Genomic DNA, 25,764 nt, shown 5'->3' on the forward strand with positions numbered 1-25,764 from the left:
AATCACCACCACAGCGTCTTGTCTCCATTGGCAACACGCACGATTTGTGTCGATTGCAAGTGACGTCGCAGGTATTGGAGAGTGCAAGTGGCGATTGCAAGTGACTTCGTAATTTAGTTTCTTTTGTCTTGTCTTCACCACCTGGCTACTGTTGTAAAATGTTGAGAGATTCAAACAAAAAGTAATCAATAAATAGAACAAAATAAAAAATAAAAAAGACTGCAAGTGACGTCGCTAGCGGAAGTGCAAGTGTCTGAGAGTGCAAGCCTGTGAATGCACGTCTGAGAGTGCAAGCTGCAGCCAGACCCTTTTGGCATTTTTTAGGGTGTACTGATAAACTGTCTGAAAAAGAAAGAAAGTCACGTTATAGAGAAGAATAAAATCACCCACTGACTTTCAAAGCTGCTACATAGTAACGACTTTCTACTTCGAGGACCTTGATAGAAATGTAGTGGAGTGAAAAGTACAATATTTGTCTTTCAAATGTAGTGAAGTTAAAGTTATAAGTTCCCAGAAAAAATAATACTCAAGTAAAGTACAGATACTCAAAAAGTGTACTTAAGTACAATACTCAAGTAAATGTACTTAGTTACTGTCCAGCTCTGCACTTAACAGTCCAGGAGGCCAGCTAAAATGCATGGGTCAATTCAGAAGTCACATAAAGCATAAAGAGAAACACTATGAACTGACCATATATGTCGTAAAGGGTCCAACAGTGAATAATCTTCTCAGTGGAAGGGCAGTTAAAGAAATGGGCTTGGTTAAATTAATAGAAGAGGTCAATGCAACCATTGGGGACCACGGAAGGCTAAAGACTGAACCAGTTAAGATTCTACTCAGAGAAGGAGCAGAACCGTATGCGGTTAATACTGTCCATAGAGTGCCTTTGCCGCTGCTTCAGAAAGTGAAAGGATGGAAGCAAGTGGAGTGATTGAGAGAGTCACCCAACCAACAGATTTGTGCGCGCCTATGGTGCCTGTTATCAAACCCAACGGACAGGTTCTTATATGTGTAGACCTGAAAAGACTGAATGAAAACATCAAAAGAGAACGATTCATGCTGCCAACAACAGATGAAATTCTCGCAAAACTAGCAGGTGCAAAAGTGTTCACATCGCTAGATGCTGCAAGTGGTTTTTGATACCGCTGCATCCTGAGAGCAGCCGGTTAACAACTTTCATCATGCCATTTGCCAGGTATTGTTTTAAAAGACTTCCATTTGGCATCAGCATTGCACCTGAGATCTTTCAGTGGAAAATGCAAGAGCTATTGTCAGGACTGGAAGGAGTCCAAGTGTACATGGATGACGTCATTGTATATGGAGCGTCCATGCAAGAACATGACACGCGACTGAAGCGCGTAATGGAAACAATGGAACTCGCCGGCCTGAGGTTAAACAAAGACAAATGTAAGATCCGACAAAATGAGCTGCATTTCCTGGGTCCAGGTAGTCGACGAGAAGACCCAGAGAAAGTCAAAGCTATCGCTGAACTTAAAGCCCCCAAAAATTTACATGAGCTTAAGAGAGTGCTGGGGATGCTTAACTACATGGGAAAATATATATCCCACCTGGCAACACTGGGAGGCCCACTATACAAACTCTTAAGAACTGAAACAGCATGGACTTGCGACTCAGCACAGGAGCAAGCATTTCGACAACTAAAGGAAGCTCTTATGACATCGCCAGTATTGTCATTTTATGATGCAGAGAAGCCAACAACTGTATCTGCCGATGCAAGCAGTTATGGCTTGGGAGGAGTGCTACTCCAACAACACGGAGACTGCTGGAAACCTGTTGCATACTGCTCACGAACCCTCACTAGTGCTGAATGTCATTACGCGCAGATAGAGATAGAGTGTCTTGCAGGAGTCTGGGCGTGCAAACATTTCAGCAAATATCTGAGTGGAATGGGGCATTTCAAACTCATTACAGACCACAAGCCAGCCGCTGGTTCCTTTGATAAACTGTAAAGGTTTGGACAATGTACCGATCAGATGCCAAAGACTTTTATTTAGACTAATGAGATTCAATATGACAGTTGAGTATGCTCCAGGTAAAACACTTGTTGTAGCAGACACCTTATCGCGAAGCCCACAAAGCAGCACTGTGGACAGCCACCACCAAAGTGGACGTCAGCTGCTATGTCAATGCAATCGTTGAAAGCCTGCCCGCTTCAAAAGGGAAAAGAAAAGAAATTTGTGATGCAACGCAACAAGATGAGAAATTGCAGAGAGTGAAGCACTTAATTACAATCGGATGGCCTGAGCGTGTTCGAGATGTACACCCCTTGGTAAGAGACTTTCATGCATTCAAGAGTGAATTGTCTGAGACTGACGGCTTTCTTATTAGAGGAAACCGTATCATCATACCAGAGTCTCTTCGAGGAGAAATTATCGAACGAATACATGAAGGACACCTGGGCTTGACCAAATGTAGGGAGAGAGCACAGACATTCGTATGGTGGCCAGGACTATCCTCTGAACTAAAACAGAAAATTGAAAAGTGTGAATTCTGCTGCGAACACAGGAAAGCACAGAGAAAAGAACCTCTGAGTCCAACTCCCTTACCTGATAGACCATGGCAGTGCCTGGGGGTAGATTTATGTGAGTACAAAGGGAAAAACTACATTGTACTCTCAGACTATTATTCCAGATTCTTGGAAATCCTACACTTATCGAACACCACAGCTGAACAATTCGTCATCAAGCTCAAAGCAACATTCGCACGATTCGGCATCCCAGAAATAGTCGTTTCGGATAATGGTCCTCAATTCACGAGCGAAACATTCCAGTCATTTAGCCGTGAGTTTGATTTTGTGCATGTAACATCAAGCCCGCATCACCCCTCAAGCAATGGACATGCAGAACGTGCAGTCCAGTCAGCAGAAGCCATCCTATGGCAAAAAGACCCAGTATTAGCATTGCTAAGCTACAGAACGACCCCACATGTGTCAACTGGAGTGAGCCCAGCAGAGCTTTTGATGGGATGGAGACTCAGAAATACATTACCAACTCTGGACCGCAACCTCAGTCGGAAGTGGCCGGATCAGAGACTGATACGGAGATGAGATGCTGCTGCTAAGCAACAACACGCATTCTATTTTAATAGAAGGCATGGAGTGAGAAACTTACCTCCGCTGAGGCCAGGAGATTCAGTCCTTGTTAAGCTGGATGAGGTAAAACGATGGAGGACTCCAGCGACGGTAGTGAGACAAAGTGCAACGGAGCGCTCCTACATGATCAGTAGCCCGGAAGGGGGAATGAAAAGGCGAAACCGCCGTCACTTACAACTTAGTCCTTCTGAGAGCAGTGCTGATACCAAAACAATAGGGCACTCAGAAACAAAGTGTGATGAGGACACTCTTCGAACAAATGACTCAATGCCTACACAGACTAGTGAAGGATGGAGGGTAACAAGGTCTGGTAGAGTGAGTAAACCAGTTGAGAAACTTAATTTGTAATAAATTATGTCTTAAAAGTAGTGTAAGAATTGTGGTTAACAGACTGTTCAATGTCAAGGTTAGTCAGTAAAGTGAAAGTGAATAAAATGTTAGTAAATGTAAGAAACATTACGACTAGTAAGTCAGCATGCAATTAAATTCTGTAAATTAGGGAACATGTGATGGTTTAAGAGAGCTTAAGTTGAATCTTTAAAACACAGTCTTGTACTAATGTATTTAGAGTAAATATATGTTCATTGTAATGTTTTGATACAATTTCTCCTGTAACATAAAAGGTTATTGTCAGGATCCTGCCCTGACAGTCTTGTCTGTCCTGTCTTTGTTTAAAGGTCCCATGGCATGAAAATTTAACTTTATGAGGTTTTTTAACATTAATATGAGTTCCCCTAGCCTGCCTATGGTCCCCCAGTGGCTAGAAATGGCGATAGGTGTAAACCGAGCCCTGGGTATCCTGCTTTGCCTTTGAGAAAATGAAAGCTCAGATGGCCCTTTAGTTCTTTATTTTTTAGTTCTTAACCTTTTGATTAGTTCTAGTCATTTATTCTCAGCTTTTTCTCTTTTGTCATCCTCTTTGTTTTCATAAGTCTCAGTTAAATATTTCTAGAACTTATTTTATTACTTTTTTTCCCCTTTGTTTTATTTCTTGTTTATCCTCCCTAGTCATTGTTTTGCAAGTTCTTTCTTTTGATCTGTGTTTATCTCTTGTCTCCCCTGTTGCCTTGTCTCCCCTGTCTGTGTGTTTGTCGAGTTGGTTCCTGCCCTGCTTCCTGAGTCCTCCCTGGTCGATGTGAAGAGTCTTCTGACCTGTCAGGTATTTTTGTGCTTCATGTGTTACCATCTTCTAGGCCTAGCCTGTGGTTCCTTGAGGAGCTACCTAGTCTCCTTTTGCCTCGGAGTCAGGAGCTACCCCATCCCCTACCTGCCTGTTCTCCTGTCGTGTGCTCTGGCCTATTGTGTGGACTGTCTTCCTGCCTCGTCCTCTTGTGTTCCCATTTTGTTAAACTGTTTCCCCTGTTCATTCTGCGTTTGGGTCCTCCCTTGACAAACCGTGACAGTTATAGCAAATTCTTAAAAGGGGGAGGTGTCAGAGTATTGTGTACGTGTCTTTAAGAGAAGCCTGGGGTACTAGAAAAAAAAGCATGTAACGTAAGCATGCTAACAAGAAGCACTTTTGTATCTGGGCCTCTGTTCTTTTATTGTTTTCGTTATTAAACTAAAGAAAGAGTCATCGTCTGCCTCCTTTCTTGACAATATTCAAACTCACATTAGATACTTTTAACATTGAATAAAGCACATAATCATTACCTGATTATCACTGTCATATTTTGTATGTTGTTCCTGCCACGACGTCTACTCTAGAAAAATCACGAGTGCACAATAATTTTATAAAATCCTAAACTTTTAATGAAAAACAAATACATTATTTAATGGGTAACAAATAAAAGTGAATAAGTGTAGGGCTGAATCTGGTAGGCCTACACATTGCTCTTTGTATTGTTGTAAAATACATTCATGAAAAACAAGTAATATATTTATATATAAATATATACTATAGTAGTTAACATTTGAAGTGGATCAAAACCTTACATCAAAATTGTCCTAAAACCAAAACAATACCCGTTCTCGTCTTAGGACAACTTTGATTAACTTTTTTGATCCACTTCAAATGTTGACTACTGTATAAATTAAAAGACATTTATTTTAAATGTATAGCAGAGTAATGAGGCAGCAACATATGATAGATAAAACGAACAAGAAAGGCTATTAATAATTTTTCATTGCGCAAAAGTATTATGATACTAAGCTTTAAATACAGAGCGGCACAAAACGCTTATGTGCATCCCGTGCGCAGAATGATGCGCTTGAAGCAACACGGAGTCGCAGTGTGCAGCGCTCCGCATAGAGTTCAAAGCACAAAGGGAAGAGATATTGATGCGTAGTGTATTAAATATCATTGCGCCAAAGTATTATGATACTAAAGGCTACAAATACAGAGCGGCTCAAATCGCTTATGTGCATCCTGTGCACAGAATGACGCGCTTGAAGCAACTCGGAGTCACAGCGCGCAGCTTAGAGAAGTTCAAAGCACAAAGTGAAGAGATATTGATGCGTAGTGTATTAAATATATGCGTTAGTTTATTGAGCCTTTTCTTTTAACAGTTCTTCTGTATCTAAATGCAAAAATTTTCATAATTGTTTGAATAAAACAGACTACTGGGGAAAAAATCTGAATATTCATCTTGTGACCATCTTGTGATTATTTTAACAAAAGCAACAATAATATAATAATTGTAATAATAATAATTATTATATACTGTGTATATATATATATATATATAGGTCAGTGGTCCTTGGCTTGGTATTGTTGGCAGAATTCGGCCCTCGGCGAAAACTAATTGAGGAACCCTGATGTAGAGTGAACACTTAAAGCGTTTTTATCAACATTAGCATGTGAAACAATATAAACACGATAAGCATAGGCCGACTCGAGTGTATGTACGTTCTGAACTGTAACTGGCACAGACTGCTTTTTTTCCGCTCTGCTTGAGCTTGAATGCTTTATATATATATATACAAAGAAAACCTTGAGATATAACGTAATGTTGTTGTAGAACATTGTTGTTTAATGCCTAATCATAAGCTTGTTCAGACATGGTGACAAAAGCTTGACTATTAAAAAATGTCTTTCTCGTTAAACGCCATGTAAATAAAGGAATATTTGAATATTTGTTTATGATTCCAAATATTCAAATACAATATTTTTTAAGGAAAAAAAAAGGCTGTCCCTATGATGTTTGTAATCTTTCACTTCTCCTCTGCATTCCCCAGTAAATCATGTGGCCACTGGCCAGCCTTTATACAGGCATTATATAGTATCTGAATGTGAGGTTGAACCTTGTTTGAACAATGTGACTCTACTGACTTCTGTACCATTAGACCTGTATTGTTTTTATTTGTGCATAAGAATAGTCCTGAATCACATAATTACAACAGATAAGCTATTACGTTTGTGAGAACATCACACCCTGCACTAAGGAACTGCAGAGACCACCTGATCTCATCTCTAGACTCATGGTTTTTACGCCGCAGGAGACAGGAGGGTTCATGACTCAATATTTCAAAAGAGTTGAGGGAGAGGCTGGGCTGTGTGAAAAGAGAAGAAGTGCTTTTAGTAGGGCTGTGAGTCACGGGTGAGCAGCGGCGAAGGAAGACTTCATTCCTCCCATGCTAAGAGCTTCGGATTAGACTCAGGTCTGTGTCTTTGTCAGGCTTTATTCACAGGGTTTCATTTGAAGCTCTCTGCAGTTGGGTCAGCTTTCTTTTAAATCGCTTTTTATTTTGCACTTGTGTCAGATTTTTAAAAAAGGTTGTTGTTTTTTTGGTCTTGGTTTTATAAGCTGGGCAGTTTTGTGAAAGTCATTTGCAGGTCCTGCAGAAGTTTGGTAGGTTGTGTAGTAGGTCAGAAGTTTTGAGCAGTGAATCTGAGAGGCCGTTCTGTATTGTGTAAAGTCATGACTAAAGGTCGTTGTTAGGCACAATGCTTAGTGCAGATTTAAAATATAGCACGGCCTTGAGTGTCTTGTTGATTTTAACATTTGTATCCTCCTTAGTGTTTTTTTTTTTATTATTATTCTGTTAAGAAATTTCATAAAGTTGTGTCCTTCCAGATACAGCCACTAACAATATGATATGAGAGATCTGCAGTGGAGTCAGAGTCTGATGTCATAGTTGTTATGGTGTTGTGGATTTTTGTATGCTTTTTAAAAATGTATTGACCAATCAGAAGTCAGGAACATAACTATTTATTAGTATAATACTGAAGTGACCTTAAACACAGCATTATTTTGTATGTAATTTCCACTAAAATGGGAAAAGCCACATTTGACAGCTTGTGACAGCCACATCTACATTAAAAATTAAAGCCTTAATAGGTTCCCCTAACAGAACTGTTATAAATATACTGTTCCCCTGAATGAACTGTTATAAATTAACTGTGAACTGTTGTTGTTGTTCCATCTCATTCATTTCTTTTTTGACTGTGAAACTGCGGGCTGGGCCAGTGTTGCCCCATTGTGTACAAAAAAATTCAAGGCACAGGTGCAAGCATAGTGTACAGAGTATACATGGATACTTTGGGCTTTAGAGGGAAAAACTTTAGTCAACTGTGCAAGGATAAAGAGTGATCCTATTTGCCCACCTCTTTTCATCTCTTGTTCCTCTTATCCTTTTATTCCCACAGTTCTTCAGCCGGCACCAAACCAGGCAATGCAGACTCTTTCAGATGTTCGCATGGCGTTTCCCCGTCACAGGCCGTCCAACATTCCATCTCCTCCGCCCCTCATTCACTCCAAACCCACCGACAAGCCCTCCTTCATTCAGGGGGGCTCCATTTCACAGGTAAGAGAAATGCTGTTGATTGATATTTTAGACTCGTGGTGCTTCTGCTAAGTTTAAATACTTCCTACATGTAATGGGATCAAGGCAGGGGATCAGGGGTTTTCCTGGTATTCCACTCTGATTCGTGTCTTCCTTCCCGTTCCCTGCAGGGAACACCAGGAACATACCTTCCTTCTCAAATGCACGCTGTGTACGTACCGGAGGTAGTCAAGACCACAGGAGGGTCGATCTCGCTTGGCTTGCCAAGACAGCAGGACCCTGCCAAACCTGGTGAGCAAGAGAGATTTGAGAGTATAAATATATCTTTATCCTGCCATCAAGCTCAGCTTAACTACACTCAGCCATGGCTTTTGTGGCTGAGTTTCGTTATGAAGTTAAGAAGATGAATACCTCATGCGGTCCATGAAATGTGTAATCTAAACACCTGATTGTGTTTGTGTGTGTGTGTTTAGTGTCATATATTAAGCAGGAGGAGTGTTCTCCATGTGGACAGAGCACTCAGGCGGAGGGTCTTTTATCCAGAGCTCAGTATGAGGGAGTGGTCAGAGGTGAGATGACTTAAAATATACAATAAAATGAATAAAAATCAAGAATTAATCCACAAAAGTAAACAGTTTTACCCAGTGGCTCTTAATCCTGATCCTGGGGATCCCCCGCTCTGCACATTTTGTATGTCTCCCTTATCTGACACATAGGGCCTGTTTACACCTGGTCATTTCATGCGTTTTCGCTGATCGGATATCTATCTGATCAAAGACCGCAATAGGAGAGCGCGCGGCATCAGAACTGGAAAGATAGGTTTGTCTTACTACTTTTAATGAAGATGATTGTGTGTTGAGCGTCTGTGTCTTTCAGTTTCATTCGTGGCAGTTTGCGCGTTGGCTTGCTGAAGAGATGCTCAGCTACTTGTCCGCAGCGATGCGTGTTGCATTAGCGCAGTCTGACTAATGTCATATAGCCTATAACACGCTCTCACACGTTTATTATTTTAACATTTTGGGAGGAGTAAAATTTACATATGTGGTTTCAACAACCAGATGCATTTACACTTGTCCAGTTTCGTCTGGAATGCGGCCCAGACCACCTCCTGAAGTGGTTTGAGCGATCGGATTTATATCCGTCTCGAATGCATTTCAGAGGGCATTTACACCTGGTCTTCTCACGATCGGATAGCAATCCGATCAGAAAAAACGCATGAAGTGACCAGGTGTAAACAGACCCATAGAGTTCATGGATCAGTTTATGGATCTCTCTCCTAATGATCTGATAATCTGAATCAGGTGTGTTAAATAAGGGAGACATGCAAAATGTGCAGAGCGTGGGGTCCCCAGGACAAGGATTAAGAACCAATGGTCTTACCATTCAATCACAAACCAAACAATGTTTTTCTTCCTCTCCTTTGCTGCTAGTAGGACCCATACAGATTCCGGATATGAGAGGGCCACCTGGAAAAGTCTCAGAGAGCTTGACTTTCAGAGGAGGCTCCATTACTCAGGTATCTTCATTATAGGCCTTTGTGTTGTTTTTGAGTAATTTTCATTTATACTTGTGTAATATTTCTCACTCTCGCTCTTTCTCTTTCTAGGGCACTCCTGCCCTGGCTCAGTCCAATGTAGCAGCGGATCTGTTGAAAGGCACTATTGCTAAACTGGCCACAGAGGACCTGAGCGGCCCGGAGAAAAGCCGAGCTGATGCTCATTCTAAAGCTCATGTTATCTATGAAGGCAAAAGCGGACACATTCTCTCTTTTGATGGTCAGAGCCAGAACTGCTTTCTGTCTGGTGTGCTTGTGACCACTGTATAACTCAGTGATATTGAATAGTACAATTATAGTTACTAAAATTATAGTTATAGAGTGATCATTTTTTGCTATATTTCCTGGCTCTAGTCATGCTACAGCACAAGTGGAGTCAGATGGTGAAGTGCTTCATTTTATGGGCTAAATGTCATGTTTGTTAGCTGTGCAACAAGAGCAGTTTCTGTTTTTATGGAGCGCCACAGCCAGAGCTTACCAGGAGTCTTTTTGATATGTTCTACTGATATTTCTTGTTCATTTTATTACAATAATATATCTCACTTTATGTTCCCACAGCCATTAAGAACCCTAGCGAGGGCACTAGAAGCCCACGAATGGGGCACGATCTCAAGCGCACATATGACATCATGGAGGGGTCCCGTGGACACCCAACACGTGAGACGGCACCTTATGAAGGTTAGTCATGTTTTTGTGTTCTTTCTCTGAGAAGGAGAAAGCACAAAAGATTTGAAGCATCAATTATATTTGCCAATAGAGAATCTTTCTCAAGACATTTTCCTTGTTTTTTTTTTTGTTTGTTTTGTTTTTGTCAGGTTTGATCAGCAGAGCATTACCAAGAGAAAGTCCTCATGAGTCTAAGGATCGCTTCATACTCTCAGGATCCATCATGCAAGGTAATGTGAACGCTTCCACCTCACTTCCTTACTTCCATTCTGAAAATATGTAATGATTTTACAAAAATATATAGTTGAAGTGGAAGTAAAGCAGTCAGTCAAGTTTACATTATTTAGTAAACTGATTTCCACTTTAATTACGTTTACATTTAGCAGACACTTTTATCCAAAGCGACTTACAAATCAAGTCAAGTCAAGTCTGCTTTATTGTCAATTCTTCCACATGTACAGCACATACACACAGAGAATTTAAATTGCGTTACTCTCAGACCCTTGGTGCATACAGATAACACTAACAGTAGAACATAAATACAGATAGATACAGATTTAAATATAAAATACAACTATACAATTATACAAATAAGTTAAGATGTAAAAAATGTAAAAAAATATATAGAGCAGCACAAGGCGCATGGCAGATAGAGTGCAAACCAGTGAAGTAAACAACAGTGCAGATATAATGATTGTAGTGCAAAAGAGCTTATTCAGACTGATTAAAGTGACTGTGTGTGTGTGTATTTGGGAGGGGGGAGTGGGAGAGTCCATCAGAGGGTCAGAGTTCAGTGGTGCGTGGGGCAAAAGAGGGGAGGGGGGGCAAGGTCGGGAGGGAGTTCAGCTTCCTGACAGCCTGATGGATGAAGCTGTCCTTCAGGACAATGGAAGCAATCAAAATCAACAAGAGAGCAAAGATATGCAAGTGCTATAACAAGTCTCAGCTTAACGCAGTACATGTAGCAAGGTTTTATTTATTTTTTTAAGTTAAATTACATTTTTGATTTTCACCATAATTTGGTTGAATATCCAACATCAAACTGTCTACATCACTAAGTTCACTAAGTATCCCAAACATTGTTTACATAACGCAATGTAAACAATCAAACAACGCTTAATACAGTATTGTTCATGTCGCAACTTATTGTTATGTCAGCAAATGCACACAAAATTGCCAGAATGGCTGTTTTGATGAGTATCCACGTAAACGCGTATTGTTTCTGACCTGCTCTTCACCCTAAACCAGCAGGTTCTCTACTTCTTCCACCCATAACTGTATTACTGCTCGGCACCCTCGCCATATCTCAAATGCATAAGCAATTGCACTTATTATGGGCTCAGCAGTCCTTTCAAGTTTGTCTTCCTCCATTTCAAAACAAGCATGTTCAAAAAGTAAAGAAATGCTTATATTATTTCACTGGGCAATGGAGCAAACCAACCCCGTGACGTCACACGCTGTGGTATTGCAAGATGGCAGCATCCTTACTCCAAAAGCTATAACAAAACATCCTTTTTCCTTTAAAATGGCTACATTAATTGTGTTTATATTTTTTTTAATTAAAGTGGAAATCAGTTTACTAAATAATGTAAACTTGACTGACTGCTTCACTTCCACTTTAAAGGGGTCGTGAACTGCCTTTGTTTTTTATTTTGTATTGCTCTCTGAGGTCCACTTATAATGTTATCAATATTTTTACATCAAAATACATCATAATTTAGAAGTAATAGGCTATTTTCTGTCCTGTTTTGACCCCCTCATCGGAACACTCTGTTTGAAAAGGCGTGGCAGATTGTAAATGGACGCTGCTGTGATTTAGGTTCAAAACACATAAATACTCAGTTCATATCAAACGATCTGTAATAACAGACAAAGCAATAGTGACCACGTAATAAAAACAGTTAATCACACTTGTGTGGTGCAATATTACTGTCGGATACAATATAGTCGGCACAGTATCGTCTTTTAGTTTCAATCTTTCTGAAAATCCAGCATTAAATTGTGCTTTGTTTGTAAACTAATCCACTGTAAAATGAAGTGGACAAAGGACCCAAGTTCTTACTGACACGGTCTGGAACTTCATTAAAAATAAAGTTCATCCACTCTTTCCTCTTGGCACTGCACAGCGTATTGTTTTCTTTGGAGCATCTTTATTGTTTGATTTCTGTGAAGACCTGCGTTTGCCTCTCGTTATACACTACATGATCGAATCGGTGGGCGGGGTTAAACAGTCAGTGATGTAGAAGCAGGTGTTGATCATCTTCTGCGGAGGCGGTGTTTAGCCATACTATTACATCATAAAGTGGCACATTTCCCAACCTGTCGTTTTGACAGATTGGCTTCAATATAAGCTGTTTTTAGATTAACAAGAAAGTTTTGAGTTCTGAAACTTACAGGATGTTTTTATAGTACAATGACCTCTTATATGTCAAAACATCAAAGGAATTTTGATTTCTCAGTTCATGACCCCTTTAAAGACTACTTGATTTCGACTCCAGTTGATTAGTATGTATTAGTATAATTAATTGTAAATCATTTCAAATAATAATACAGGTCCTATTTACGTGTTTGCTTTACTCATTTTTCACAAAAATGTATGTGAATTTCTACATCATGCTTAATCTTCTTTCCCATGTTTCAGGAACACCAAGAGCCTCTGCTGAAGTCTATGATGAAGCCTCCAAATATGGTAAACAGATCAAGAGGGAAAGTCCACCCATACACTCTTTTGAGGGAGGCATTATGAAGGGTAAACCATACGAGGAGGTGAACACCATAAAGGAGATGGGCCGCTCAATTCACGAGATTCCCTGTAAGGGGACTCAAGATAGTCGTAAAACTCCTGTTCTGGAAGGATCCATTACTCAGGTACATGATTCAAGGTTGTTACTGTTTCCCACACTGAAATGTGTTAATAAAGAACATTCAAATCACATTCAGATCAGTCAAATGGAAGATGCCTTAAGAGTACAGTTTATCTTTCCATCTCCTAATTTTCTCAATGTGCATCTCTGCAGGGTATTTCTCTAAAGTACGAGAGCAGTACTGTGAACCCGTCAGCCATCAAGCACAATGTTAAATCTCTGATCACAAGCCCAGTGAAGATCTCACACTCTGCCATTGAGGCAGCTGAGCGTGAGAGGGCCAAGTATGAGGATGCAAAGGCGTCCGAACATGTCCGGCACACCTCTGTAGTAAACTCCACCTCTGTCCTGCGCTCCACACACACAGAAGCGGGAAAATCCCAGCTCAGTCCAGGCATGTATGAAGACAGCAATGCACGCAGAACCCCTACGTACACCAGCACCTCCATATCCAGAGGATCACCTCTGCTACGAGGGCAAGACGGTATGAATGCGACATCTCTTGTTTTCTCTCTTAATTGCCCCCAGATAGTTGTTCTTATAACAATTAAGCAATGATCCTTAGCTTACATCTAGCATTAGTCAATTGTACAGGTCATTGTACTGATTTTATTTTCTCAAATAGGAATTATAGCAACAGGTAAGCCAGCTTCTCATGAGAGGAGGAGCACACTGACTCCAACCCAGAGGGACAGTGTTCCCGCCAAGTCGCCTGTGTCCGGGGGTGAACCTCTTGGTTCTCACAGCCCATTTGACCCCCACCATAGACCTGTAGTACCTGGAGATGTGTACCGGACTCACCTACCACCACACCTGGACCCCAGCCTCGCTTTTCACCACAGAGTCCTGGACCCAGGTAATTTAAGGCATTATGGAATCTTTGCAGGGGCCAGATTTATGAAAATCTTCTTAAGAACAAATTAAGTTCTTAGGATTAATTAGGTTCATAATAATGTAGTTCTTAAAAAAAAAACTTTATTCTTTAGAAAATTGTATTCTTTAGAATAAAATCACATGTGTGCGATTATAGAAGTATTTTATATTTTGTAAACAATTTCTGTAGTAATATAATATTATAATATTGTAATACTTAATATTGAAACAACCCAATAAATTCATTGAACATCTTACATTTTGGAAGTTAAGACAAGTGTGACATTGTCTTGATGCTTTAACGCTTTTTAATAACTTTTTTCCCCCCTTTTTTCTGCAAGAAGCATTAAGATAGATAAAACTCTTAGTCGCAATGCAACAAAATTACCAACAGATCATTTCTTTTGAATTTTGACATTTAATTGAAGTGGATTATTGAAAAAATGTAGAACAGAGCTTTGTTCTATCCGTCTTTCAGTTAGTTATAAGAAATGGATAGAATTTAAGCAGACTAAATGATTGGAGAATCGTCATTTCACTGGAAGAGCTAGTAATGACATTTTAATGAAAAATTATGAGGTCAAAAAAAGTTTAAAAATGGAACTTGGATGAATCATTCACGATAAGATCAATAAGATGCATTTACAAAATAGCTAGGATAAATTTTCATTTCTTGCTGATTTTAAAAAGGCACTTATAGAACAGTCTCTGTTTTAAAAAGTCTCTATACAGAACATTGTCTTTTTTTACTATATTAGAAAAGAAAAAACAGTAGTTTTGTAAATCTTGACCCATTGTTACATTACTTAATCAGGCTCAGAGCACATGGGTAGTGGCTACGCTTTGCCTAGGAATGGAAAATTAGTGAATTATGAATTAGTTCTGTTCTGAAACCATGCTTCCTACAAACTGACAAGCAGGACAAACAGTTCTTGCTTGACGCGTCACACACAAAATTGACTGATCTTTTGAGTAATGGTTCTCTCATAAAAGCACTACTCCTATCTCATTGGTAAACATCATGTTTTGGTTTTTCAACCTGCTCTCATGCATTAGATAATAGCATTTCCTGCTTAACTCTCCACATTGAAGTCAAGACTAGAACAGCTGTCTTTTCACCTCTCGTCCTTGTTGTCCTTTGTATATCTCAGCAGCGTACATGTTCCCACGGCAACCATCGCCGACTGGTTACCCCAACACTTACCAGCTGTACACCATGGAAAACACTCGGCAAACCATTCTGAACGATTACATCACCTCGCAGCAGATGCAGGTCATACCGCGCCCTGATGTGACAAGGGGACTGTCACCACGTGAACCGTCAATTGCCATCCCATACCCACCAGCTAGGGGTAAGGGGCATGATTGTCTTAGTGTGTGTGTGTTTGTTTTTGAAACTGAATGAAAGTATCAAAGGAAGAATGTAGTCTGTTGATATGGTGTTTGTGTGAACTAGTGGCAACCTTTTCCAGACCATCAGAAGCAAATGACCTTCAAGCAAATTGTAATTGCACATTAAATTTTTTGAGTTCAAAACAGTTGTTAAATCCAGGGCTGGGGCTGTTTCTTAGACATCCACTAGACCTGTCTGTCAAGAGGCCCACATTTTTTGTTTTTCTGGTGATGTATGTTCACTCTGCACCCTATTGTAACATCTACAGGAAGAAGGTTACCTGTTAAAAGTTGACCTGGGTCTGATGAGACATTATTTCGCAAAAATTATTATTTTTTTTTTTTAAATCATGGAAAGTTTCATAGTAATACTGCAGTTTCAATCTGAAGGAGTTTGACCTTAGACCTTTAGCAGGTCCTGCTGTCTACATCTCCAATCTACATTGCTCCATATTTCTAGTTCTAATTTTTCTTTGCTTAATGAAAAAACATCGCTTGGTGGAAACTAGCTTTCAGCCCTGGTATCTTGTTATTTTTTGTAATTGAACTCTTTCAATTAGCTAATGAGCTAATTTCTTAAATTCTTCCTCCAGTCTGTTAGTCATTAGATGTTTCTAGAAGATTAGTAGAGGGTGTTGGCTCTTTAAAGTTGAAGCTGATTGGTTGTGGATGCTCACCCTCTGGCCCTTTGCTTCTGTCTGTAAAAGGAATAATTGATCTAGCCCAGATGCCACCTACCATCCTGTTACCTCACCCCGGGGGGACAGGTTCCCCCTCCCTGGAACGCATCACCTATATCCCTGGACCTCAGACCCCTTTCCCTGCTAGGGCATTCAACCCTGCCTCCATATCTCCAGGTGAGGATCCCACCCCTCCTCTCCTATCCAACACCTGAACTTCCCCTTCAAGTCCTGGTGGTGGTGCTTTAGAAATTCTCCCTTCCCTGCTGCTCTGAGATTAGTTTTGCTGTTTTAAGCGAGGCGCTTTCTTCCACCTAAACCTAACTTCAGCCGTTTTCTGCTCCGCTATGGTAGCAATGCGCTGCTACTAAATCTACAGCATCATGGCAAAAGGAATTACATTTCACCTGATTTATTAACTAGTCTGAATTGAGTGTGGTGATTGATAGTGTAATAATACAAAAAAAAAGAACACATCTTTATACTAGAGGTCTTCTTTGGTCCTAAAATCTGCACCCGAACCGAATCACTTCCTACCCGAACCAGATGTGCATTAATTAATTTAAAAAAAAAGAAAAACCTGTCTTGAGACAGTTTACGTTAGACTAGAGTCTGACCCGGTGGCTTTTTTTTTTTTTTTTTTGGGGCCGAATGCAGAAAGCCTTTTTTTAATTTTTATTTTTTTTTTTTTTTTTAAAATAAATGTTCTTTTGAATTCTTAAAAAAAAAAAAAAACGTGCATCACTCTCCACAAATATTTTAAACAGCACAACTGTTTTAAACACTGATAATTAGAACTGTTTTGTTGAGCACCAAATCAGCATATTACAATGATTTCTAAACACTGACACTGAAGACTGGAGTAATGACTGCTGATCCAGCTTTGCCATCACAGGAATAAATTACATTTTATTCATTTTTAGAGTCTGCCCCGGTGGCTTTTTTTTTTTTTTTTTTGGAGCCGAATGCAGAAAGCAACATCCAAATACCAAAATCAGAAACAACAAATTAGAAACACCCAGCATGTGTAGATTTAAAAGTAGGCCCATCTTCCTACTTTGTTTGTAGATGAAATTCATTCTCCAATCCTTTTTTGCAGCGTTTACTTTAGAAGTTTGGACCCATGTTGCCAAATAATGTAGCCTTAGTAACACTTTGTGGAAGTCAGAAAACACTAAAGATATACAGTTATGCTTTAATTTTTGTTGCTTTATTTAGGCAACAGTGCACTGTTTTTCCACAAATCAAAGTAAATAAACCACTCATAATCTTTGTTACACATCAAATGACAAGGAAATTTATGTTAATATTAATACGGAAATCTTCAGGACAATTATTTAAAATTACCTGGAACACGAGGCTACTGATATCAACCCGGCCCATGGCTGAGGCACTCAATTAAGTGTTAGACCCAAACCTGCTCGAGTCTCGTTTTTCATATCCAAGTGTGACTCTGAAGACCTCAACTTTATATTCTTTGTTTTCACTGGCTATTAGCAAAACTGAACATGCAGCTCTAGTTTAGTCAAATTCACAAACAAATAATTATTTTAGTGAATCAGTCAAGAAGCACAATCTGTTCAGATTTGTTTATGGACTTAGCAGGCTCCTGCTGAATTCTGTATATTCTGACAGACATAAAGTACCATTTTGAGGGATTAGATTGAGTTTATTGACCATTATAAAGAATGAAGAGAGCTGCTGGTATCAATCTCTGTCTGCGTGAGATTGAACCTAAAGATGTATGTAGATGCAGGATATAAGTCGTAATTAAAAAAGCAGCTGCAAGTACGTCCCTACCCCTTACCCTGAGATCCTGTTTTTACTGCCCACTTATGTGTGCATCTCAAACATAATATTGGCAAATACTGGCCTTGGCTCAGTAGTGTCATATTTAAAGTTTGTCTTGGGAGTGCAGGTGTTCTGGAGGTGAGTAAACCTTGACTTTCTAAACGTCTATTCAAACCGAGAGGGGAATTATGGCGTGAAGTGAATTGCAAAAAGATGATGTTGCTAGATATATTCGCTCTCTGTGTGAATATGCTTTTAGAATTGTGTTTCATGGGTCCTGTGTCTGTGTTGTACTACAACACCAGTAACTATGCTGATCTTTTAGCATCATTCCATGTGCTGTCTTTACATATGGTTTGAATCTTGTACAGGAATGCATACAGTACATACAAATACCTGTTTTCTCTCAAGAATAATTCAGGTTTAATTTGATATTTTGCTTTGCACCCCTTTTCAACCGTCAAAGTGCTGGTGCCCAAACCACTTTTGCTGGCGCTTCCACCACAGAAAAAGGCAGCTCTCTTGCTGATCTTAAACAAGCAACCGTAATTTCAGAGGTTACAGAGGTTTAAGATTGGATGACAGACCTGAGTAGTGATGCCCAAATTTTCACCTTGTGTATGCTGTACCGATGTTTACGCTCGTTTTTTGTCTTTGTCAGTCTTTTTGGCTTAAGAGTTTTTCTGCTTGTTTGGCTCTACAGGTACTGATTCTTCCATTGTGCTCGCTGGTAAAGCATTGTAATAATAAGTGTCTACATAGTCCATTGATTAATTTTTGCTCTTCGCTTCACCAAACAAAACTACGCTCCTAGTGTACTATCTATAGAGGCAGCAGCCAATAAGCGTGAGGATTCTCTCTGGATGGTTCAGTGAAACACATTTTAACATGGCGAAATGTAATTACATGTGATTAAAACACTTTTTCTAGAAATCTATGATGAGTAGTCCTAATCTCTTGTGAGTGTTCACCATTTAGATGACTCTTCACAAAAACACAATTTATTTCATAATGTATAAAAAGTTTTAAATTGGCACCAAACTGAATGGAATGCACCTTTAAGGGCAGGATCATGTCAGTTTTTCAGTTCAGGTTTCTCCATCCTGAAAAGCTGGCATGCAACAAAAGGAGTATTAATACATGCTAATGTGTATTAAAGAGAATGTCTTCAGGGCTCTCAAAGAATCACTATCCTGGCGCCCCAGGGCTATTGTGTCTTCCAGTCGGGCTACCAAAATCTATCTTGAATAGTGTATAATAAAATTAATTCCTTGATTTTTGTTGTTCACTCTCTTGTAGGGGTGAAATGGACTGTAATTGATCATTTGCACATTTCTAAGTCTTGCCAATTTTAATATTCAAGCATTTTAAACCATTAAAGCACACAAAAATTCTGAAGAAAATTCAATTCAACACTCGTGCAGAGTTTTGAATTGATTACTCTTTCGCATATCCTTGCGTGAAAACATACACATACACACAAAATTATCTCAGACTAACTGTCTCGGCAAGTATTCTGGTAAACACAGTTGGTTATTTCTTAAGTGAACGTAAACAGTGGAGAAAGAAATTGCATGTATATCATTATATTAGATCAGTGCATCAGGTATTAAAGGGGCAGCAGCCTATAAATACATGCTGCTGTCTGTGTCCTTAATGTTAAACAACAAAGCACAACTTTAACAAAACTCTATATTTAATTCATTCAGTGAACACTATGTAGAATTTGCCTTCTCATTCAGTCCCCCTGCTTTTTTTGTTTCATTCAGATGTTTTATGTAGAATAATTTCACAAAGCTAAAGTCAGACCATTCTGTTTTTGCTTCAAAGAACTGTGTTTCATGGTTCCTGTGTCTGTGTTGTACTACAACACCAGTAACTATGCTGATCTTTTAGCATCATTCCATGTGCTGTCTTTACAAATGGTTTGAATCTTCAAACTGTTTCTGTTTCGTTCAGATGTTTTATGTCGAATAATTTCACAAAGCTAAAGTCAGACCATTCTGTTTTTACTTCAAATTTCGAAATTATACAATCTATATAACGTGTAGGCCTATGTAGCATCTTTGTTATTTTGGATTGTGATTAAACTGCAGTGGTTGCCTCTAATTTTAAAGGGAAAGAGCCCAGGCTAAGCCTTAGTTTATATGAAGAGATTTTTTATTTGTATTAATTTGATTTGATTTGATTTGATTTATTTTAAAAATTCAGTTTAATACCTCATTTTGTTAATAAAAAAAATTGTATTGTGAAATCAGTATCTTGAATCATATCGCATCATGATTAAATTAATCGTTACATCTCTATATGCTCCTAGTTTTTGCTGTGGTATCGAAGAAGTAAAGAAATTAATTAATTAACTTTAAATTAATTAAAGTTAAATAATAAGTGTTATTTAAATAATAAAAAAATAATAAAAAGATCCGATCTGTGACTCAAAATCTGTAATATGATCTGAGTTTTATAATCCGTTGCACCCCTATTCTTTGTACTTGCAATTTGAAGAAAAAATACAATCACTGAAGTTTTTGATGATGCTGATTTGTCCACAGTGAAGTTCAGTCGATTTTTGTTATTCGGGATAGTTAAATTCATTTTGGTCTTCCAAAATCTAAAGAATGCCTGCCCGAGGGCTACCAGGGATTTTGAAATTTTGTGAGCCCTGGTCTTGGTGAATGGATTAATGCCAATGTTATTCATATACATTTATATACAGTATCTCTGCGATAATTTCACATCACTGTTATCATGAATTTGTCTGCTATTCCTAACAGCAACACAGCTGGCCCTGTCAAAGTGCAGCAAGTGTAAAAGGCCCTTTTGGTTATAACCCCACTTTTTGTTTTTGTGTGTTTTCTTGTTCTTCACTCCCCATAGGACATCCTGCCCATCATAGTGCCACTGCAGCTATTGTGGAGAGGGAGAGGGAGAGGGAGAGGGAAAGAGAGCGGGAGCGAGAAAGAGATCAGAGAGAACGGGAACGTGCAGCGGTAGAATATATGCGTGGAGGTAAGACTAATTGACACACAGAAGGAAATGATGTCACCAATAATGGTCCATTCTGCTCAGTCTCTAACAAACTGATGTATTCTGCCAATATTCTCAGGATGTGTCTCTGTTTATGTTGCAGGTTCTGAGCAACCTGGCCGACCAGGCAGCCGTAGTTTTCTGCGTTCCACTTCACCCTCTGTGAGATCACAGGAGGGCGTCCTCCAACAGCGGCCGAGCATCTTCCAGGGCACCACCTCCAAGAGCGTCATTTTAAAATTAATATATGTAATAATTAATAATAGTTATTTTTTACTAAATGCACACACTAACTGTATTTGTATTATATTAATTTATTATATTACTGCATTATAAATGTATAAACCAAAAAATTTGTATGTTTTTATTTATCTTTTTTTTTTTGTGGTTGTTAAAGGGATTGTTCACTCAAAAGTAAAAAATGTCATCTTTCACTCACCTTCAAATCGTTCCACACCAAAAAAAAACGAATATATGAAGATATTTTTAACTTGCTTGAAGCATAATACCTTACTGGTTCTCACACATCAAGCACGTACAGTTGACCTTTTGTTCACCATGTTTTTTGAGCTGTATGTATGTGTGTTGATCAATGTTTACATGTGAATAAAAGCCTAAATTTAAATCTGTTCATAAAGTGAGCATATCTATTCAGAACACTTTAATTAAACCATTCGATTAATTTGCAATCCCTTTATGAACATTTTGAACAGGGCACCACCTCCAAGAGCGTCATTACCCCACTCATGTGAGCAATGCACTCTTTATGACATCTAATAATAATCTAATAATTCATTCGTTTTATTATTAATATATATGTATTATATATATATATGGATATTATTAATAATATATATATATATATATTACATCTATTAAAATTAATATATGTAATAATTAATAATAGTTATTTTTTACTAAATGCACACACTAACTGTATTTGTATTATATTAATTTATTATATTACTGCATTATAAATGTATAAACCAAAAAATTTGTATGTTTTTATTTATCTTTTTTTTTTTGTGGTTGTTAAAGGGATTGTTCACTCAAAAGTAAAAAATGTCATCTTTCACTCACCTTCAAATCGTTCCACACCAAAAAAAAACGAATATATGAAGATATTTTTAACTTGCTTGAAGCATAATACCTTACTGGTTCTCACACATCAAGCACGTACAGTTGACCTTTTGTTCACCATGTTTTTTGAGCTGTATGTATGTGTGTTGATCAATGTTTACATGTGAATAAAAGCCTAAATTTAAATCTGTTCATAAAGTGAGCATATCTATTCAGAACACTTTAATTAAACCATTCGATTAATTTGCAATCCCTTTATGAACATTTTGAAGCATTAATATTTTGGTGGAGTTTCAGTAGAGGTACAGAAATCTCTTTCATTAATATAACTTAATTTGTGTTCCGAAGATAAAATTCTCATGTGTTTAGAACAACATGAATGTGAGTAATTGATGACAGTTTTCATTTTTGGGTGAACAATCCCTTCTAATTTATAGATTGTAAAATTTAGTTTTGCACTATTAAACTTCTGATTGTTTTGGTTGTCCAGGCAAATGCCCTTACAAGCAGCTGCATCTCAAGCCAACCGATACAGCAATGCAGCTGATGCCCTCGCTGCCCTTGTGGATGCTGCCGCCTCTGCCCCGCAGATGGATGTTGCGAAAGTCAAGGAGGGCAAGCATAATAACAGTAGCTCCCGGGATGATGAAGTGATGTCATCACGACGGGCAGCACTGGAGTCGCAAGAGCTGGAGCGCCGTTCCGTGCAATCTCTATATGGGGACGTATCACTTCCTAGTGGAAAACCTTCCCATCCTGTGTATGCAGAGGGAGGAGGAGCTGCAGGGAGCAAAGAGAAAGCCCCACCCACCAAGTCACGCATGGAGGAGGAGCTGCGCACGCATGGGAAGACCACCATAACTGCTGCAAACTTTATTGATGTCATCATCACGCGCCAGATTGCCCCAGATAAGGACTCCCGTGAGAGAGGCTCACAAAGCTCTGACTCCTCCAGCAGCAGTGAGTGTCATCAGATAGACAGTGTTTATTTAGTATTATTTATATTGAGTAATAACAATGATGCCAACAGAGGTTGCGTAACTCTGCACATCTGTACAGTTCATGACTATGAGTCTCATATGTTCACAACCATTTTAAGGTTTGGAGACTTCTTAAAAAAAAAATAACTTATGATCACCAAGGCTACATTTATTTGATCAATAATATAGAAATATTGTGAAATATTATTACAATTTGAAATAACTATTTTCGAATATATTTTAAGATGTAATTTTATTCCTGTGAGCTTTCAGCAGCCATTTCTCCAGTCTTCAGTGTCACGTGATTTTTCAGAAATCATTCAGATATGCTCTGGTGCTCAAAAACATTTATTATTAAGATCAATGTTGAAAACAGTTGTGCTGCTTAATATATTTGTGGAAAGTGTGATACATTTTTTTCAGGATTCTTTGAATAGAAATCATGTATTTTATATAGAAATCTTTTGTAACAGATACCTTTAGTCACTTTTGATTAATGCATATTTGCTGAAAGTATTAATTTCTTTTCAGAAAGAAAAATCTTACTGACTCCAAACTTTTGAGCGGTAGTGTACATGCCCCAAAGCAGAGCAAACAGGAAGTCACAGTTGTACCATATGCTGGATTTGTGCAAGTTGGTCACAGTGCCACAAGCATCTTTATATCAGAGGCAAAAAGGATGATTCAAGAAATTAGATACTTAAAAGACAGTCAAGACATATACTTTAGGGATTTGCTAACAGAGAGCATTAACAGGACACCTAATAGGATAGCTAGTGCCATTGAGGCCATGAGACCTAATAGTCTTAGGAAACCTCGATAGCACAACCTGTGACCCAGCTGGAACGGAGACTGACAACAGTGACAAACTTCTGACCTGAGATTTGACAGGGTTATTCCATTAAATGGAGTGTAGCTCTTAGCACAGGAAAGAAATTCGCTCTCTTTCCTAAGTTACTTACTATAAAGGCTGCTAGAAGTTTGTTTCAATGCCAACTTCTGTGTAATCTGTTCATTTTATGCCACATCGCTTGGTGGTAGATATTATCAGATGGATTTATTTATAACAATGGCATGTTGTCTTCATCAAAAGCCACATATGAAAGTTGATGGTGGTACCAAAGTAGCGACGCTGCTGCTCAGCATGTTTTTTCTGTTGAATACTAGCAAGTGTTTATTTGGATGCATGTTGAAGACCGTGTGCTAAAGGTGTAGATGGCACACCCTCTCCTACTAACAAACCAGCTTTATTTACTTACAAGCCTGTAACATCATGTCTACATGTCGTTCAGTGTCATCCAGTCGTTATGATGCTCAGGGTGGAATTGAGGTGATCAGCCCTGCTAACTCTCCAGCCCTGAGAGAACAGAAGAACGAAGGATCTTTCCCATCAGAAAAGAGCTCTCAGCCACACCCAGGTGAGACTTCAAATCCCTGGCGCCACAGCCAAGAACTTGAATGTCTGTTCTGTCAAGATGGGGTGAATCTCCTTAAATATTTTAGGAACGCATCCAGGTTATTTTTCACCAACAAAAAGAAAAAAAATGTTTCTATTATTTCGATTAATTGGAGCCATTAAGATTTTTTCATTGTGACATGATTTTCATGACAGATGTGTTTTTTTGTTTTTGTTTTTTTTTTATCTGATCTTATGTTGTGTAGGATTAAGGTTTGACATTAACCGGTTCAGGCAGTCAGGAGATTCAGGACCTTCTGCCCCTCAGCAGCCCCCCTCCTCACAAGCAGACAGTTATGGGCCTGTCCCGAAAACACACCACATCATGACCCTCGCCGACCACATTTCGGTAAGTCACACTCATACTCTTGATGCTTTGTCATGTCACTCCTCCTTCATTGCCCTCACTTTCTCTCTCTCTGTCTTGCAGCATATCATTACACAGGACTTTGCCAAGAGCCAAGATCCTCCCCCGTCATCCAGCTCACTGCCTTCCTCTTCATCCTCCTCCTCACTCTCCTCCACATTCCAGAGCTCTGGTGTGGGAGGTGTTGCAGGTCGAGTTAAAGCCCCTAACCGCTATAGCCCAGAAAACCCAGCTCCTACTGCACACCACCAGAGACCACCAAACTCCTCCGATAAACCAAGAGCGAGGTACATATGAAAACAAACACACAGTGTATACATACAACGGCAGACATTTCACTCAAATGAGAGTCATTTGGACAATGCGCACAAGCCTTTTAAAGAATGTGTAACGAGGCCAGCTGGTAAGAGTTGCGCAGGGAAACCTCAATCTCAAGAAGTACACTAGTGACTGGCTCTAGGCAGGGCGGTTAGGACCAAATGCATACACACAAATTATTGTTCAAAGGTTTGGGATCTGTACTTGTTTTTGTTTTGTTTTGTTTTTTTTATTTCTGTTCAGCAAGGACTTATTAAAGTGATCAAAAGTGACAGTAATGACATTTCTAATGTTACACAATATTTATTTCAAATAAATACTGTTTTTTTTTTATTTATATTCATCAAAAAATCCTGAAAAAAAATGTCAGTTTCCACAAAAATATTAAATTATAATATTTCTCAATACTATACATTGTGAAATATTATAATTTAATGCTTTTAGTCAATGTTTGTATTATTAATATTATTTTTTTTTACTGTCTTTTAATCAAATAAATACAGTCTTGGTGAGCAGAGTTCTTTAAAAAAAAAAAAAAACATTACAAAAGCCTTGCCTAAATCCAGACTTTTGAATGATAGTGTATGTGAATATTTGTATACGGCACACCCAACCAACAGTCTCTATTGAGAGCACAAGGACCTTAAAGGTTTTGGAAATTGGTTTTAAAATTGGGTGTCCTAAAATGAATGTCTCTGTAAACTGCCAAAAAATAAATAAATAAATAAATTCCGACCATAGTTAGATTCTTTTAGTCAATCTCAAATCTTCTAGATTTTGCGCATTCACAGGGAAGTCCATATATGTGAAGTAGGAAGCTGAGAGCATAGTAGTTAAATTGGATCACTGAAGTGAAGTGCCATTTTCAGCTTCACAAT

At 38.7% G+C, this 25,764-nt stretch overlaps 1 protein-coding gene across 8 annotated transcripts in view; it reads left to right on the forward strand.

The window, feature by feature from the left end:
- The window catches only part of LOC107676644 (nuclear receptor corepressor 1-like), a 120,927-nt gene that overhangs the window by 90,249 nt on the left and 4,914 nt on the right, over positions 1-25,764 (forward strand). For 6 of the 8 annotated variants that reach the window (XM_016471230.1, XM_016471235.1, XM_016471233.1 and 3 more), the window contains 19 exons: positions 7,701-7,858; positions 8,008-8,128; positions 8,311-8,406; positions 9,268-9,353; positions 9,444-9,612; positions 9,951-10,070; positions 10,208-10,288; positions 12,700-12,926; positions 13,076-13,406; positions 13,548-13,778; positions 14,947-15,147; positions 15,895-16,044; positions 20,536-20,667; positions 20,789-20,895; positions 21,399-21,433; positions 22,256-22,725; positions 24,038-24,163; positions 24,408-24,550; positions 24,632-24,855. In XM_016471230.1, the coding sequence (XP_016326716.1) occupies positions 7,701-7,858; positions 8,008-8,128; positions 8,311-8,406; positions 9,268-9,353; positions 9,444-9,612; positions 9,951-10,070; positions 10,208-10,288; positions 12,700-12,926; positions 13,076-13,406; positions 13,548-13,778; positions 14,947-15,147; positions 15,895-16,044; positions 20,536-20,667; positions 20,789-20,895; positions 21,399-21,433; positions 22,256-22,725; positions 24,038-24,163; positions 24,408-24,550; positions 24,632-24,855 (3,208 nt within the window). The remainder of the gene's footprint in view (positions 1-7,700; positions 7,859-8,007; positions 8,129-8,310; positions 8,407-9,267; positions 9,354-9,443; positions 9,613-9,950; positions 10,071-10,207; positions 10,289-12,699; positions 12,927-13,075; positions 13,407-13,547; positions 13,779-14,946; positions 15,148-15,894; positions 16,045-20,535; positions 20,668-20,788; positions 20,896-21,398; positions 21,434-22,255; positions 22,726-24,037; positions 24,164-24,407; positions 24,551-24,631; positions 24,856-25,764) is intronic. The other 2 variants (XM_016471232.1, XM_016471236.1) reach the window with 2 other exon arrangements.

This window comes from Sinocyclocheilus anshuiensis, unplaced genomic scaffold (genome assembly GCF_001515605.1).
Source record: "Sinocyclocheilus anshuiensis isolate Anshui unplaced genomic scaffold, SAMN03320099.WGS_v1.1 scaffold344, whole genome shotgun sequence".
NCBI classification, from domain to species: domain Eukaryota; kingdom Metazoa; phylum Chordata; class Actinopteri; order Cypriniformes; family Cyprinidae; genus Sinocyclocheilus; species Sinocyclocheilus anshuiensis.